Source organism: Alligator sinensis, unplaced genomic scaffold (genome assembly GCF_000455745.1).
Source record: "Alligator sinensis unplaced genomic scaffold, ASM45574v1 scaffold643_1, whole genome shotgun sequence".
Lineage (NCBI taxonomy): Eukaryota > Metazoa > Chordata > Crocodylia > Alligatoridae > Alligator > Alligator sinensis.
The window spans coordinates 214,707-232,360 of record NW_005842783.1 but is presented as its reverse complement, the minus strand read 5'-3'; the positions used below and the strand labels follow the sequence as shown (position 1 = coordinate 232,360).

The 17,654-nt window shown below is 45.3% G+C and overlaps 1 protein-coding gene across 1 annotated transcript in view; it reads right to left on the bottom strand.

The window, feature by feature from the left end:
• Positions 1 to 12,113: 12,113 nt before the first annotated feature.
• The window catches only part of LOC102381846 (trefoil factor 3-like), a 12,039-nt gene continuing 6,498 nt past the window's right edge, over positions 12,114 to 17,654 (bottom strand). The window contains 2 exon segments of the mRNA XM_025217065.1: positions 12,114 to 12,202; positions 13,968 to 14,114. Of these exon segments, the coding sequence (XP_025072850.1) occupies positions 12,195 to 12,202; positions 13,968 to 14,114 (155 nt within the window). The 3' untranslated portion in view covers positions 12,114 to 12,194.

Here is a 17,654-nt window from a genome sequence, read left to right as displayed (position 1 = left end):
TGGAGTTTGCTAGGCTCCACAGTGTACTCAGAGTTCTCCACGAGGTGTGTGTGGAGCTCTCCAACTTGGGCGGAAACTGCTCAAGCTTTTTATACGGCTAGCAAGCCAATCACTAGCCGCCAGGTAGGAATAATTTAGAACAGTCCAATAGTGGGGTACAAATTTGCATAAGATTGGTGGGAACTCCTTTGCACCGTGCATTTCTGTGCTGCAAAGAAGAAATGCACACTGCAAAGAAAGCTACAAATTGGCGGGAACTTTTTCTAGGTCATAACATATAGTCACTGGGCTCTGGAGTTTTCCCCTCATGACCTACTTACAAAATGATTGACAGACTGTGCCTTCTGTATCAAACTATGGAATTCTCCACTGTACTATAGGCATATGAACAATGGGTTCTGACAAAGAGGAGAGTGAACAAGCACCCAGCTGGGGTCATATGACCCCAGCGCTCTTTCCTGTGTGGGGAAGGGGTCAGACTTGGTGACCTACTGAGGTCCTTTCCAACCATAACATCTATGAATGATAGCTGTTATCATTTCTTTGGGTAAGACAACAACTTGGTGGTAGAAAAAGGTACTAAAGGAGCCTGCTCTTCACCATAAGACACTGATAGGAATATAAGAGAGAACAAAAAATCTAAAATGTGACTTTTTAAACACATTGTGGTGCAGTACTGTTCCAAGTCAGATATATTTGTCCATGAAATCCTCTCTTTTCTCATTTACCGCTTCTGCAAAGATTATGGAGCCCAGTCCTGCCACAATTAAGTCAACAGGAGTTTTGCCAGTGCATTCAGGAGAAGTCTGGCTCACATATCATCACCTCAGGAACACATAGAAAGTGTACATACTTGGTGGTTTACGACCCTCTATCAATGTGCAAAATCCAAACACCAAGAGTGCTGCCAGTAGCCAAATCCCTTTCTGTTCCATTTCAGTCAGTACTCTTCAGCTTTCCAGTGGGCCTGAATAAAATAAATATAGGGTGAATATATTTCATCCCTGGAAGGATTCATTCTGGACCCTTGGTTATACTTGTGCCCAGGAGCTGGATTCAAATTCTTTATATACCTAAGAGAGCAAAATCTAGTCAAATTTAATCTGCTGTTGTGTGGCCTCATGTTGTCTAGTATCCTGAAGTTCTTTCCTTAGACTAGACCTAAATAATTTTAAAAAATTCATTCTGCTGCTCACTTACTCTCTCATCCATGTAAAAAACTATACTAAAATAAAAAATTCCTTTCCTGGGTTTTGAAAAAAAATAGGTTGTTTATTCCAAAGGAATTACATCTACTGGCTCTTCTCCACTGCTTTGTTAAACTCTTCAGAGGATTTGTAATAGTATAGAAAGACAGTTTTCCTGTATTCTAGCTCTCTCTACTGACATTTTAATAGAAGTGGTTACCATTTCTTAAAACATTTTTAAGGTAATTGATTTGGTACCAAAGCATATTCTCTGTAACCTGTAATTTTCAGTCAGTCTTCTTGGAAAATACCAAACTCACAGCTCATAGAGTAGTTAACTTAAATGATAAAGCTACACATTGTTGTTATTAGCTCAGTCAATTCATGAACCAGTTTGGTTGGTGTGACAGGTAGTCACTCTGAGCCGCCCTCAATGTGGCCCACACACCTGTCCCTGAGGCAACCGCCCGCCTACTCGCCTGCCATGCCTTGGTCTTAATTAATTAGTGTTAATCAGCGGAAGGCTGCCCTTATACTGCCCCGCTGCTAGGGGGCGCTATCTGCAGCTCCACTTCCTCCGCTACACTGCAGTCCACACCTCGCCGATGGAATCATCGTTTTCTCACTTCTCTCACTATTTTGGCCCCTTCTTGTTCTCCCTGGGCCTTCCTTCTCTGTGCCCACCTTTGGGCTTCCTAAATGTTGCCCCCCTGTCTGAGGCTTGCCATGCCCAACTTGGGCTTCCCAATAATGCAGCCCCCCTATCTGGGGCTCCCAGTGCCCTCACTTGGGCTCCTCAATAATGCTGCCCCCTATCAGAGGCCCACGGTGCCCAACTTGGGCTTCCCAATAATGCGGCCCCCTATCTGGGGCTCCCAGTGCCCACACTAGGGCCTCCTAAAGATGCTGCTCCCCTTCTCTGGGGCTCACCGTGCCCAACTTGGGCTTCCCAATAATGCGCTCCCCTCCCTGGGGCTCGCCGTGCCCAACTTGGGCTTCCCAATAATGCAGCCCCCTTATCAGGGTCTCCCAGTGCCCAACTTGGGCTTCCCAATAATGCAGCCCCCCTATCAGGGGCTCCCTTCCCTGGGGCTCACCATGCCCAACTTGGGCTTCCCAAATGCCCCTCTCTGGGGCTGGGGTCTATGCACCCCCGTGTGCTGCGCCCGCTGGCGCTGGGGTCCTCACACTCCACTATGAGTCCCCTATGAGGCCTCCTCCATCCCCTTATAGCCTCACCCAAACCACCGGTTTTAACAACAACAAAGCAAAACACACAAGCCCCTAGGCTATAACATAACGTAGAGCCGCTCGGCTAAAACAACATTGCTCAACTCAGGTCAAGCTATACCTGCAGTTCGGCTTTGCCTCGCATCCTGCCTTAGGGAGCTCCTGCCTCTCTGGCTGCTGGCAGGGAACTGCCTCAGGCCTCTGCTCCCGGGCTTTATAAGGGTCAAGCTCTGCCCCTTCTGGTCAGCTGACCTTCCCTGGTTGCCCCGGCAACCCACAGCTGTGCTCCTTAGTCACTGCTAGGGCTCCTTCCTTAGCAGTTTTCCCCTCTTCAGGCACAGGGCACCTCAGTGCTCTGTGACAGTTGGCTACTCTGTTTGCTCTTATACTCTGAACACAATGATAGAACATCAGTGACCAGGATATGAATAGGATGCACACTTGGCTCTGCCTTTCAAAGAAATCATATTATCTATAAATAGAAGCATTGAGTACTACTTTGTTGGAAAACAAAGTATTCAATACATGGGTCCCAAGCATATTGCCAAATTTGCACCTGTTTGTCTCCAAAAGGTGACTTAAGTGAAGTTTGTTCTGAGTCAGTAAGTGTAACTTGGATCCTGCCTCCCAAAGCATGCTTAATATCAAATATATGTATTCACTGTGAATCCCACAGATCTACAGTTACTGTTACTACCAAAGACTTCTCTCAGTTAAAGACTGGACTCTCTGAAAAATGCTGAACTCTAGACACTCATTCCAAAACTGTGCTAAAGTCTTACTGAACATTTTTAAGTTAACTGATTTGGTACCAAAACATATTCTCTGTAACCTGTAATTTTCAGTCAGTCTTCTTGGAAAATACCAAACACACAGCTCATAGAGTAGTTAACTTAAATGACAAAGCTACACATTGTTGTTATCAGCTCAGCCAATTCATGAACCAGTTCAGATGGCTGATTGCTCTCTATTTTATCTAATTATTCCAGCATGTCCTATTTTGATATCTCACTGTCTCATAGTACTCCATCTTTATCACCACCTAGCTCAGGAGTAGGTAGGTCCTACTCTCTTGGAAAGACTGAAGTTTAAAATAAATTACATTTTTGCAATGGCTTTTTCCTTCGTAGTAAACTAATAGACCCACTTTGGTCCTTAAGGACTTCCTGATTTTCACACACTGCAAATGTCTTATTTGTCTTTATACCATTAGCTTCTTGCTCCTCAAATTTCCTCGTGAGATCTGTGAGGGCTTCAGTTTAGCCCCTAGACTCTGACCCAACCACCACTGCCCCAGGGTATCACCCTGGGGGGAGACTGAGGGTGCCAGTCAGCTGAGACTGACTTACGGGCAGCCCTTGGGACCCTGTAGGTGACCCTCCCTGGCATGCCCATCAGGTTGCTAACCTGAATTCGGTCACCACCTTTGCTTTTCTAATCTGCTCCCTACAGGTGTGGGCCAATCTTATGTAGTTCTCCTTGGGGCCTATTCCTAGCTTCCATCATTGGTAAGTCTCCCTTTTCTTTTTCAGAAGATCTGAAACTTCCCTATTAGCCAAGATGGCCTCCTGGCCCCTGTGCCATGTTTTTTGCATACAGGTATGGACAACTTCTGTACACCTAGGATCGTGTCCTTGAGGAATGACCACACTTTATCCATACCCTTTCATGATCCATAGGGCATGATCCCATAGGGCATTACTCACTCAAGTCCTTAGCTTATTGAAGTCAGAATTTTAAAAGTTAGGTCAGTAGGCAGGAGTTGCTAGAGCACATCTCCTAACCTGCTGGCCACTGGCAGCCCAGCTAAGTGTCCCCTGCTGTTCCCCCGCATTGGGAGTTAAGGAGTCCCCTGTCTGGGTGCTGACACATCTTGGGGGAGCCTCTCCCTCAGGAAGTTCCCCCAGCCTGGGTTCACAGCCCAGAAAGCCCTGGGAAGCTGAGGGTATTCCCCCGTCCCCCTTCCTAGCTGCTGATTGCATCAGCCACTGCTGCAGGAGTGAGGGAAAAGGAGTCTGTCTGGCCAGGTGCCTGCTCCTGTAGCCCTGCTTGGGAGCACTGGGGAGCCCCCTCCTTGGGGGCTTCTCCCACCCCAGCCCAGGGTCCACCCAGCCCCAGGCAACCCCAGGAGCTGAAGAGAATTCTTCCAAACCCCAGCCATTTGCCATAGAGGCTGGAGTCTCAGGGACAGCCCAGAGAGTGGAGGGATATTTCTCTGCTCCCCTGCATTAATTCTCCGCACACTCACAGCAACAAAGGCAAAACCAGCTGCCAGCTCTGCCTGTGTGGTGGAGCACATCCTGGCCCCCACCACCTCCAACTCTGGCTATCTGTCTATCATAAGTAAGGCTCCCGGTTGTGCATGCGCAGTTGACACAGCACGTTACGGACAGACAGACACACAGCCAGAAGTGCTATGGCTTTTATTATATTAGAATTCTGAAATTGCATTGCTTAAAAACACAACAGCAAACCATGTCATAACTCACATCAAATCAATTTTTGCTAGACATGGGATTTGACAAATTGTGAGAACAGACAACAGATCTCAATTAAACTGTCTTGAGTTTAAAGAGTTTGTAAATAAATATGGATTCTGTCAGAACATTTCAAGTCCTAAATACCCAGAATTCAATGGTATGGTAGAAAATGGAGTGCAAAGAGTGAAAAAATTGTTGAAAAAAGCTACAGATTCACACACTGATGTTTACCTGTCACTCTAAATTACAGGGTAACACCCATGAAACATGGATTGTCCCCAGCAGAAATGCTGTTTAACAGGAAGCTCAAAACCAGGCTGCCAAATCTTTTGGATGATGCTCATCAGAATGAAAATAAGATGTGAAAACATCTTAAAAAATTGACAAACTCAAACAAAATGGTACTATGACAGGGGTTCCAGGGAGTTACCTCAACTGCACAACAAGGATATGGTGCTTATTTCAGATGGGCAAATGTGGAAACAAAAAGCATTAGTTTCCCATCAAGTAGCTCCCTGATCCAAGAAAGTAGTCACACTGGAAGGACAGGTTTTAAGAAGAAGCAGACAACACTTGTAGCTCATAAAGGGGAGAAAAGAAGCAGCATCACGAGATTTACCAAAGGAAACAGAAGTAACATCAAAGCAACAAGAAATGACAAAGGAGACTGAACACGACACAGAAGTAGAGACATCTGAACAAGGAAACCAAACAAGAACTGAACCAAGAAGGACTGAGAATGCAGAGAATCTGAGATGATTACATAGAGCTAAAAAGCCAACACAAATAGAGAACTTTCCTCCCTACCTCAAGTTTTCAGCTAGCATTAAAAATGGTCAGAAAACTTTTCATGGAAAAATAAGTCAGCTTTCTGATTTCTGAAATAAGAAGAGTAAGGCTTGGGTGCATCCTCTGGAATCTTTTGGTCAATATTAGTTTATCTTGCCCTGCATTGGGGTGTCGTGATCACATTATACAGTTTTGAAATTTTGGGAAAGGCCCATAAAGGTCACTAACCATGAGTCTGTCCTAGTGCTCAAAACAAAACCAAGGATTAGCTTCAGCGGTGGAGCAGGTGCTTCTGTGAGAGAGAGAAAGATAAGCAAATAAAAGAAGACAACAGCAAATTCAGTTTAAAAGGGGGTTGTTGTTATTATGCACAGCATAATACAGACTAGGGATAAACACTTCCCAACAGCATGATTCCTGTGTAATCATGTACTTTGAAAATTAGAAACATCCCAAATAAGCTTTTTACCTTTTTTAATGCAAGGATAGAAACACCAATAAATACCTGGGTATTTAGCATCACATCAACACCCTCTTCCTTTGCGCTATGAGCACATCTAGATATCGCCCTACAGTGACGTAGCAACGCACTACGTCACTGTACAGTGTGCTACACTGATGTAGCAATCACGTGTGTCTACACATGATCGCCAGCTCTGTTGCCATAGCAGTGCACTACCTGGGTATAGTATGCCACTACAGTGACATACCTGCAAAATTTAACTGTGTGCTGCATGCACAGTGCAGCAACCGCCCATACTGTGGGCCTTTTGGAAGTACTAAAGCATGGCACCGTAGTAATGTGTAGATGCGCCCTATATCTATGAGATGCCTAGATAACCACAGTTCTTTCTTAGGTGTACACTTTAGCACATTCACTTGTAGTTGTTAAAAACCAACAATTTGCAGCTTTTCCTGTTCATGGTTATTTTTAATACACCACTCATTCAAATGTTGAACTTCATAGCCATGCCGCTTACTTCCAGGAGTCACAATCTCTCAAAAATATAAATGACAGGGTGGGATTTTCACAAGTGGCAAAGAGCTAGGTCCTGTTACTTGAATCCATGGAAAAAGAAAGACTTAAGTGAAGATTTAAATCATGACCTTTTTCTGAATCCCAGCAAAATTCACCTTCTACAACCCTACAAGCATTTAATTGTTCCTTTATATCTCACATAACACAATTGTGCATAGTCTGCAAAGGAGAAGAGAGAAGTAGAAATATGGAATTTAATGCTAACTCAACATGCCCAAAACTTGGGTCATTATTACAAGTTGCAGTAGCCCTGGCTATTAGTTCCACGGTTGGCATGTCATTCAAAACACTGACTGTTGTAACTGTATCAGTAGCATGCCTGACAGCTCTGCTGATATTTTTCCCTGTCTGGGACCCATCCCTAGTTGAGCTGAACTGGCCTGGAATGGGAACAGCAAGTCCTGGGCTGCATGACTTCGGGACAGCATTTGTCCCAGATTCACAGAATTGTGCAGTGATCTGGGTTTCCCCTAGTAGGCTGGCAGCGTTCCAGCCTGCAAGGGGCTGCTTGGGGCTGCTGGGAGCAGAATGCAGGGAGCGCCATCATAGTATCATAGTGCTTACGGTCAGAAGGAACCTAAACAGATCATCATGGGGGTCCTAACACCCTAGCCCAAGTATCTATCCAGCCTCCCCTTGAAGATCCCCAAGGTAGGAGAGAGCACCACATCCCTTGGGAGTCCATTCTAGAGCCTGGCAGCCCTAACCATGAAGTAATGCCTCCTGATGTCCAGCTTGAACCTTCTTTCTAACAATTTGTGTCTGTTATTCCTAGTAACCCTGGGTGGTGCCCGGGGGAACAGAATCTCACCCAGTTTCCGCTGGCCTCCTCTGGTGAGTTTGTAAACAGCCACCAGATCCCCTCTTAGCTTTCTCTTGTGAAGGCTGAATAGGTTCAGGCCCTTTAGCCTTTCTTTGTAGGGCCTGACCTGCTGCCTCTTGACCATGTGAGAGGCCCTCCTCTAGACCTTCTCAGTGCTAGATACATCTCTCTTGAAGTGGGCGCAGTACTGGACGCAGTACTCCAACTGTATGCAGTACTCCAGCCCAGAACTGGACACAGTACTCCAACTGCGGCCTGAACAATGCTGCATAGAGGAGAAGGATCACCTCTCTGGACCTGCTTGATGCTTGATGCATGTCTGTTGATGCACGACAAGGTGCAGTTAGCTTTACTAACCACTTCCTCGCATTGGCAGCTCATGTCCATCCTGGAGTCAACAATGACTCCAAGTTCCCTTTCGGCAACTGTGTTGTTGAGAGGGGTGTTCCCCAGCTTATAGGTGTGTTGCAGGTTCCTTTGCCCTAGATGCAGCACCTTGCACTTGTCTGCATTGAATTCCAACCTATTCTCATCTGCCCACCCCTGTAACCTGTCTAGATCTAGCTGGATTCTGTCCCTCCGCTGTGCCTCCAGTGTGCCTACCTCGCCCCACATCTTGGTGTTGTCAGTGAATTTGGACAGCATGCTTTCCACACCCACATCCAGATCGCTGATAAAGATGTTGAATAGTACAGGCCCGAGGACCGAGCCCCACTGCCCACATCCCTGCAGGTTGAAAACGACCTGTCCACCACCACTCTCTGGGTGTGACTGTCTAGCCAATTTGCCACCCATCTGACTGTGTAGGCATTGATGCCGCAGTCACCTAGTTTTTTTGAGAGAATGCTACTAATCTTAGCTCATTGAAGTCAGCCCTCCTGAAGTCAAGGATTTTTGCCTTACTGCTAGCTTTCATTGCCTTGTGCTGGATAGTAAATTCCAGCAGGCGATGATCACTGTCACCCGGGTGGTCAAGTACCCGCGGTCCCCACATTAGGTCGTCACCTGTGGCAAGGACCAAGTCCAGCAAGGCATTTCCTCTGGCGGGACTATGCACCTCCTGGGTTAGGTGGAGGTCCTGTATCCCAGCTAGGAACCTATGTGAGCGGTCGGACCTGGCTGACTGCTCCTCCCAGCAGATGTCTGGGTAGTTTAGATCACCCATGACAACCACGTCCCTTGGCTTTACAGCCTCTGTGAGCTGACCTGAGAATTGCAGGTCCAGCTTGTCCCCTTGGTGAGGTGGTCTGTAGTAGACGCCCACTATCAAGTCCCTTTCCCCCTGACCCCCTTGCATTCTTACCCAGAGCATCTCACTTTGTCCCTCCTCTGACCCCATCCTAATCATCGAAGATATGTATTGCTCTTTGACGCACAGTGCTACACCCCCCACCTTTTTTCCCTGCTCTGTCTCACCTGTACAGTCTGTAGCCCTTGAATCCCACTGCCCAGTTGTGGGTAGGATCCCATCAGGTTTCTGTGAGCCCCACTAGGTCTGGGTTTTTGCTAGCTATAAGGAGGGCAAGTTCCTCCTGCTTATTCCCCATGCTTCAAGCATTTGTGTAGAGGCATTTGAGGCCTGCTATGGGTGCACGTGCTGCCCCCTTGTTCCTAAGCCTGCCCAGGCCCCTGTCACTTACCTAGGTATTACCTGCGTGTGTCACCTGGCTTGACTGTGAAGTGTCCTCTTGTTCCTCTGCATCCCCGTCCCCCAGCGAACCTAGTTTAAAGCTCGCTGTACGAGATCAGCCAGCCTGGAAGAAACAACCTGCTTACCTTTTGGGGAAGAGATGAAGCCCATCCCATCCAAGCATGTCCTCTGTGCAGAAATATGGGTCATGGTCCAAGAACCCAAGGCCCGCCTGGTAACACCAGCTCTGAAGCCGCTGGTTGACCTCACTGATGTATGCCTTGTGGCGCCGTCCACGTCTGCTTACTGGGAGAATAGAAGGGAAAAACAAAAAATCTGCTCTAGGCAAGGCTTGAACTTACAACCTTGGCATGGCTCACTCAAGTACTGCTGTATAAGTGCCACACACTAACCAATTGCACCATTGGAGCACTCATCTTGTAAGTATGAGTCATTAGACTTATCTGATTCTTCTTCTGGTGGGGATGTTAACAGGTTCAGTTTCTTCCTCTGTTTAATTCCTATGCAGTAATGGATCAAGGACTGTGAAAATGTGGGGATGCAGTGGCAGTGGAGTATCTGTCTGGGTGGCCAAAACTGGGGTTCTCAGCAGCAAATGGGTGGTGAAGGGGGTGTAACCGCACCACTGCATCCACCCCCACATAGGAGCCCCTGCTCCTATGCCTCTAGGAGATTATTAGTTTCTAGGCCTATAGAGGCTCTGTGTGACTACAACCATTTTATTAGCCACCTGTATCCTGTCTATAGTATGTCTGGAGCACTACATGGTGTTTTTTGAAACAGTCCAAATGCGTGTGTACATAAAAGATATCAAATTCACCCAAGGAACCTTGTCTGCCTGTGTACATTTTAGGTATAGTAAACCTCCTAAGAAGAACATTAGCTACTCCATGTAACAAGCATACGAATCTACTAAGGGTACCAGAGACAGTTAAGAAGATAGTGGCTTCCAAGTCTGTTTTCTTTCTGCTATGCTCTTGTGCACTGGATCTGGCCTGAGAAACACTGGCAGTGAGTTTGGGGGGGAAAGGCGGGGGTTATTTCTGTGGTATTGGGCTTCACCTGCACTGGGGCAGGGAAGCAGGGAGTTGCACTGGGGCCAGGTGGCAGGGAGCTGTGGCCATGCCATAGCCATGAGGGGACAGGGAGAGGAAGTGGCAGCAATGACCAAGTCAGAATACCAGTCTGCCTTGGACCCAACGTGGATCTTTCCAGCCCTCAGCATTGCTGACTGATACTCTTCTATATAGAAAAGACTCATTACATTGGTTTGCTTTACTCTCTTTAACCTGCAGCATCACACAGGATAGGAAAAGTCAATCAAACAGATAAAGCAAGCAATTCTACATGGGAAAGATGAAACAGCTATTCAGTCTATGGGGCTTTTCATCTTTATGGCGCTGGGCTGAATCCAGGCTAGGACAGCTTTCTGTGAAGTGCCATGAGTTAGCCTAGGAAACTGCAGGCTGCCAATTCCTACAGGACAGGCACTGAAAGCACACACTGCACCACTACTGGCACTATCTTGCCTCCTTTTGTCAGCAGTCTCAGAGGGTCGGTAAGGCCTTGCTCATGCTAGAAAGGTTTATCAATTCAACCACACTGGAATAACTCAATCAGTACAACTTTCTGTGATGCACGATTCCTTTTATATCAGTGTAAAAATACTTAAGCCATTACAATGTATTCCACTTCTTGAACTGTAATAAACCATAGTGGCATAACACACCTCTATACCAGTACAGCTGCATACTCAGTAAGAATAACATGGCATAACCTTTTTGGGTTTTAAAGGAAATACAGCCTAGCACTTACTTTTACTGGATAAACTTTTCAGTCCACATCAGGTGGTGAAAACTGTCTTCCACATTATAGTGCTTTGGGTTGCTCCCTTTAGGTTCAGGTCTGGGACCAGCCCATTAGAAAGCTCTCTACTTCTGTAACTAGTAGGCACTTAATGAGAATAAACAGAAGGCACCTGCATTCTCTAGGGCAGTGATTCTCAATCGGGGTACTGGGTGCCTTGAGATCCTTTCACTAGTGCCGTGGGGTACAATGCAGTTTTAGCACTAAGTGCTAGGTGTGTCAACATGATTCACAAGATAAATCTAGAGATTTCAAATTGGAATCCATAGAATACAAAAATTCTGACCTGTTTATTTTTTTCCTATTTTTTTTCAACAGAAAAATGGCTTGATTATATTTCCATAGTCAAAAACCGAGTAAAAACTAAGAGCAGGCATTTTCCGAGGAGGGCTGCCTTAAGTCTAATAAGGGGTGCCTTGAGTCTAGAAAGCTTAAGAACCAGTGCTCTAAGGGCTGAGTTTGGCAGTCGTGTGCCCTGGGGACAGCAATTTGCCAGAATGTCCCAGGGAGACAAGTAGCTGGGAACTCCTGACAAGGCGAAGTTAGAAAGACTCATGGAGATACCCCTAAGGGCTGCTGTAAATGGAAATTTTGGGTGCTCAACTTGAGGCAACCCCAATGGAAGAAGCAGAGTATAGCCCAGCTCCACTATGTGTGTGGCTGCTCCTCTGGCATGAATTCAGTGTACATTAAGGGTAGAAATTCTAGTCTAACTTCCTGGCACAAGCTGTCAGCACCACAGTGAGTGCTCTGAGGCCAACACTGATCATTGTGTACCTCACAAGAATTTGAGTGTTAAGGCCATAGTTTTTTTAAAGGAACAGGAATTGTTAAGAATATTAAAAATGGTCACTCATATGCAACAGTTACGTATTTTATTTTTATGAATTGAAAATGATAAGCATGTCAATACAAATAGCCCAGGGAAAAGGATTTAAAAAAATATTGCCCCTGAAAAAATCCCTCTTCCCACCTCTTTTTTTCTCAGCGATTAACTATGTTATTAAAAAGTAATACACCTAAAACAGGGATGAGCTGGAAGACAGAGTATTAGAGCAACACGCCATGAGATTTAAAAATCTTCCTTTTTCTCTGGTTCTATTGACAGCCATCTCCGGGGCATGCTTCTTTAACAATCTAAGGGTGAAAGAAAGGGGAAATCAATATTTAAGCGTCAAATCTATGCATTGGATCCACAGGAAAATGAAGCATAGCTCTGCAATATAAAGGGGTAGAAGTGGGACAAACTGAGGAGGTGTGTCTTGCAATTATTCACTGCAATTATCCCCTTCTATATATTTTATATGATTCTAGCATCTCACTGGTCTATGTGGGCATGTATTTAGAAAACATCTTTCCTCATCTCAATTATAAAGAGGTGACTAAGATCAGGGCAGTGGCCCTGACAGTAGAAGTTCCAGAAGGGCTGGGAGGCCCTTACACACTGGAATGTGAACACATCTGTCATCCCCTTCACGTGAGACTGATCACTCGTGCCAGGAAACAAGAACGTCATCAGGGAGGATCCAGGGTGGTACACTGGCACAGTTGCACTCCCTCTTTGATTCCTGCTCCACCCAAAGTTTAAAAGCAACTGCTTGGCAGTGGCAGCAGTGTTTCTAGTCAGGCCATGCTTTGGGAGTCAACTGACTTTAGAGCTCATTAAAATCTACCTGATTTCTTTGCAACTCTTTATTCCATAGGTGTTAATGACCCTCTCTCCTACTTAATGGTTTTGATGTTCCACTACTCAAGCTAGCCTTTCTTCTGAAATTCTGCTGTCTGTTCTTATTTAACAGCCTTGCAGGCCATTTTTAACTCATTCCAATAAAGTTAGATTTATTTTAGCGTCAATTTTAAACTGAATAATACAGTCTAGACCCCTAGCATATAAATAAAGCTTTTAGGTTCTTTTTACTTGGAGAAAAATATGTGGGTTTTTTATATGTGATAATGCACCTACCACATGCACCCCCATTTTCAAAATCCTGGATCCACCCATGAACATCAATCTAAGGGGTCAATAACAAAGCCATGGTATGTGCTGCATGCTCACGCATTAGCTCTATCTTCCTGTATTGCTGGAAATCATAGAAAACTAGGGTTGTAAGGGACCTCAGGAGGCCATCTAGTCCAACCCCCTGCTCAAAGCAAGACCAGTCACAACTAGATCCTCTCAGTCAAAGCTATGTCTAGCCAGGTCTTAAAAACCTCCAAGGATGGAGATTCCACCACCTCTCTGGGTAACCTATCGTTTGTGTCTGCAGACAACAGAAATGCAGTAGCCATGCAATAATCATTCTCTTCTTCAGGTTAATGAGGACAAACATTTTACTAAAACTAACTGAAAAAATAAAACTTTTTTTGTATTTTACAACAAATTGTATCGCTTCCCTTTCCACCTCAAGTTTTCAACCAGCATCATGCCTGGGTGAAAAGGGTGTCAACTTTTTCTCCCAATAAAAGCTTTCATAAAAAAAGAGAAAAAAATCAGTTTGTAACCTTGTCTCTACTACGCTTACTTGTTGGTAAGGCTTTGGTACATCTTTTACCAAAGCCCTAAGCAATCTTTTGGAGTGTGTGTTTATCATGCTCTCTGTGAGGATACCCTATTCTCTTTATACAGTATTGGATATTTTGAGACATACACATATGTTATTTTAATTCTTATTTTGTGATAGTGCACAAAATCCAACCAAGGGTTAGCTGTGGTTGTGGACCCTGTGTGCCAGAGAGAAAGATATATAAATAAAGGAAGGATCTATCAGGTTCAGTCCAAAAGGACTTTGCTACTCTCCTGCAAAGCATACAGCAGGCTAGGGGTGAAACACTCTGCAGCAGTTGATTTCTGTGTAATCCTGTACAGAGACATTTTAAAACATTCCAGAGAATTTTTTTTTACCATTTTTGATGTTAGGACGGAAACACCGTTTAACGCCTGGGTATGAAGGATCAAAACAACATCCTCTTTTCAGACAGCATTTTTCTGAGAAGATTAAAAATCCACATTCCTTTCTATCGTATACATTCATAGAATATTCACCGGTAGCTGTTAAAGACAAAAACAAACATTTTGCATCTTTTCCCGCTTCCTGGTTATTTTCAGTACACCACGCATTCAAGTGTTTCACTTCATAGCCGGGTCATTTCTCACATTCACTTCCAGAAAGCATCTCTGTTGAGGTCCCTAAAAATAGAAGCTACTGAGTGAGATTTTCACAAGCACCTAAGAGCTAGGTACCCAAGTCCTGTTACTTCAGCGCACAGAAACAGAAGGAGAAATCAGAGGTGAATATCTGAAATCATGATCTTCTGGAGTCCAGCTTGATTTACCTTCTACACCGCAACACACCAAGCAGAAGGCAGGACAGGACAGCACCTTAGAGCAGGGGTCAGCAAGCTTTTCAGGCTGTGAGCCGGACTGACCCAGTTTGGGTCAGAGGTGGGTCCAGCTGCCATCACTGTTTTTCCTAGCTGCTGTACAGGGAAAGTGCCTGGTACCGCTACTTCCCCCACCCCCTGGTAATATGGGGAGAATGTCCATGGATGGCACCTATCACCATGTTGGCAGGGGAAAGTGACTGTTGTGGAAGCCCCCCACTGCTGCAGGGAAAAGTGCCAGCTGCAGCAGCCACTCTCTCTGTGCTACAACAGGGAAAAGCAGAGGTGGCAGCAGCTGTGTCCTAGCCCCTGCCCATTGTATGCCTGCCTGTGTCTGACCTGAACTGAGCTGATTTGGCTGCTGAAGCCCCATATCTGCAGGCTGGATCAAATGGCTTTGCAGGCCAGATCCAGACTGTGGGCTGTAGGTTACTGACCCCTGCCTTAGAGACTAACTAAAAGGGCATATGCTTTTTCAGGCAATAGCCTTCCTTATTCCTTTCTGAACTATTCAGTCTCTAAGGTTTCACCCTCCTCTGCCTTCTGCCTGACTTCAGACTAACACAGCTAACTACCTCTCTCAACTCTACAGATATCCAAGAGTATTAGATCTTCCTTCTTCTCTCACTAATATAGCTGTGACTGGGCTACAAAGTAGAAGAGACAGCCCGATCAAGCAGAAATATAGAATTTAACATCCACTCTACAATTCCTGAGACTTGGGTCTATAGCTCAAGTTGTGGCAGCCCAAGTTGTTAGTGCCATGTTTGACTATGCTAAATGCATCATCCAGAGTACCTAACAGCTCTCCTGATGTTTTCCCCCCTAACTTAGACTCAGATAGTTTTGGTTTACCTGCAGTCTTTGTTTAGAATACTAAAATCAGGGAGACATTATATTTATGGCAAAATTAACTTGCTAGTTGGGCCATAAATTACAACATGCCACATTTGGCCAAATTATGGCACTATAAAATGGCAAACTAGCCATAAAGTTATTCTATATATAACAGCCAGAGGGTCAGGCAAAGATTGAGGTCTGGAAGTTAACCGGGTCAGAAATCCAAGAAATCCGTCAGTAGCAGCAGAAGTCAAGGATGCAGCAGCCTAAGCACAAGGTTGAGCTTTGTTGCCGAGACACTTCCCCTACTGGATCAGGGCTTTATATGGGAAGGGAGGAAGGGATAGGAGGCTGGTAACTCCAGCAGCAGGGAGTGGGTATGTGCATAGGCCCAGGCAGAGGATTCTGGTCACCTGTGCCTGCCCCAGTGTTCTGTTGGGGAGGTGGCAGATACAGGTTAGTTCAAGGCTACAGCTTGACACAATCATCTGATTATTGGCACTAGCCCTGGACTGTCCTCTATGTGCAAGTGGACCTGAGACTGTCTGCAGGATCAGGCTGGAGGTAGCCCGGCACTGGTTTGATTTGGATATAAGAAACTTTATGCCTCATCCCAAAAATTGCATGTCCTACCATGCATATCTGGTACAGCAAGATGTGCAATGTTGGGGTGGGGCATAAAATTCCTCAGGGTACAATTGTACCATTATTTTAACATATGTCATTGGCCTCATTCTTGTGCTCCTAAAGATAAAAATTGGGTTCCATCACTTTGAATATCAAAAATTCACTGGGCTACAGCTCATAAATACTTTGTTCTAGGAGGAAGCTAATGAGTTTTAAGTCTGATGGTCTCTATTGAATCACTATGGCCGGATGATTACATCTATAATATTTTGTCTATGCTTATACTGTTTTTTTCTTTAATTGATATAATGATGTTACAAAGATGTTTAGTATATGAGACAGATGGTTAGGAACTGAGCTGGTTAATTTTTGGCATTTTTTCCAATCAAAGTTTGCAGTTTAGATGTTTTGCAGGACCATTTTGTTTATGACAAATATTGCTGGAAATGTTCCTCATGGTGAGAACAGAATTTGTGTGGTGAGAAATAACCCACCCCAGAAGAATCAATAGCCCAGTTGTTAGGACACCTGACAGAGATGTAGCAGACTAAGCTTCTCTAGTTCCTCCTTTGACTAAGAGTCTCCCTCAACTTCTTCTGTTGGAGCCAGTCCACCTTATAACCTATTCATTGTGCCAGAGGGACTGGCTCTATCTGGCAGTGATTACAGCACTTGTCTGGCATGTATCAGATAGATGATAGTTAAATTCCCTCCCTTTTCTGAGTCAGGGAAGGGACTTGCACCTGTGTCTCCAAGTGAGTGCCCTAGCAGCCTTGCCTTAACAATCTTTTCTGGGAGGGGAAATGGTGTGTTATTTTTTCCTGTGACATTTAAAAGCACCTCCTTTGTTATGATGCATAAAATAAAGATGCTAAGAAACCTCAGTCTTTCACAGGAGTATTTTTCAGTCAGACCCAGTTACATAGACATCGGCAAAGTTGTTATAAATGTTCATAGCCCAATGTTCAAAAAGTAATGGCCCATTACACTGTAACAACACGCCCATGCCCGCTACAGGCCGGGAAGTCCGGGTGAGGGTGATCCCCTGCCCTCCATTAATGCTGACTTTCTGAAGGAACATCTTGAGAAGCTGGATACCTTCAAGTCAGCTGGCCCTGACAATCTTCACCCCAGGGTACTCAAGGAGCTGGCGAGCATCATAGCCCAGCCTCTAGCACGGATCTTTGAAAACTCTTGGCACTCTGGTGTAGTGCCCGAAGACTGGAAGAAGGCCAATGTGGTGCCTATCTTCAAGAAAGGGAGGAAAGTGGATCCGGCTAACTATAGGCCCATCAGCCTGACTTCTATCCCGGGGAAGATCTTAGAAAAGTTTATTAAAGAGGCCATCCTTAATGGACTGGCCGACGCCAACATCTTAAGGGATAGCCAGCATGGGTTTGTTGCGGGTAGGTCTTGCTTGACCAATCTCATTTCCTTCTACGACCAGGTGACCTATCACCTGGACAAGGGAGAAGAGATTGATGTCATATATCTTGACTTCAAAAAAGCCTTCGATCTGGTGTCCCATGATCGCCTCTTGGAGAAACTGGCCAATTGTCGCCTTGGGTCCTCCACGATCCGCTGGCTGGAAAATTGGCTCCGGGGTCGGACCCAGAGGGTAGTAATCAATGGAAGTCATTCATCGTGGTGTCCTGTGACCAGTGGGGTCCCCCAAGGCTGTCCTTGGACCCATACTGTGTTCAACATCTTCATTAATGATGTGGACACGGGAGTCAGAAGC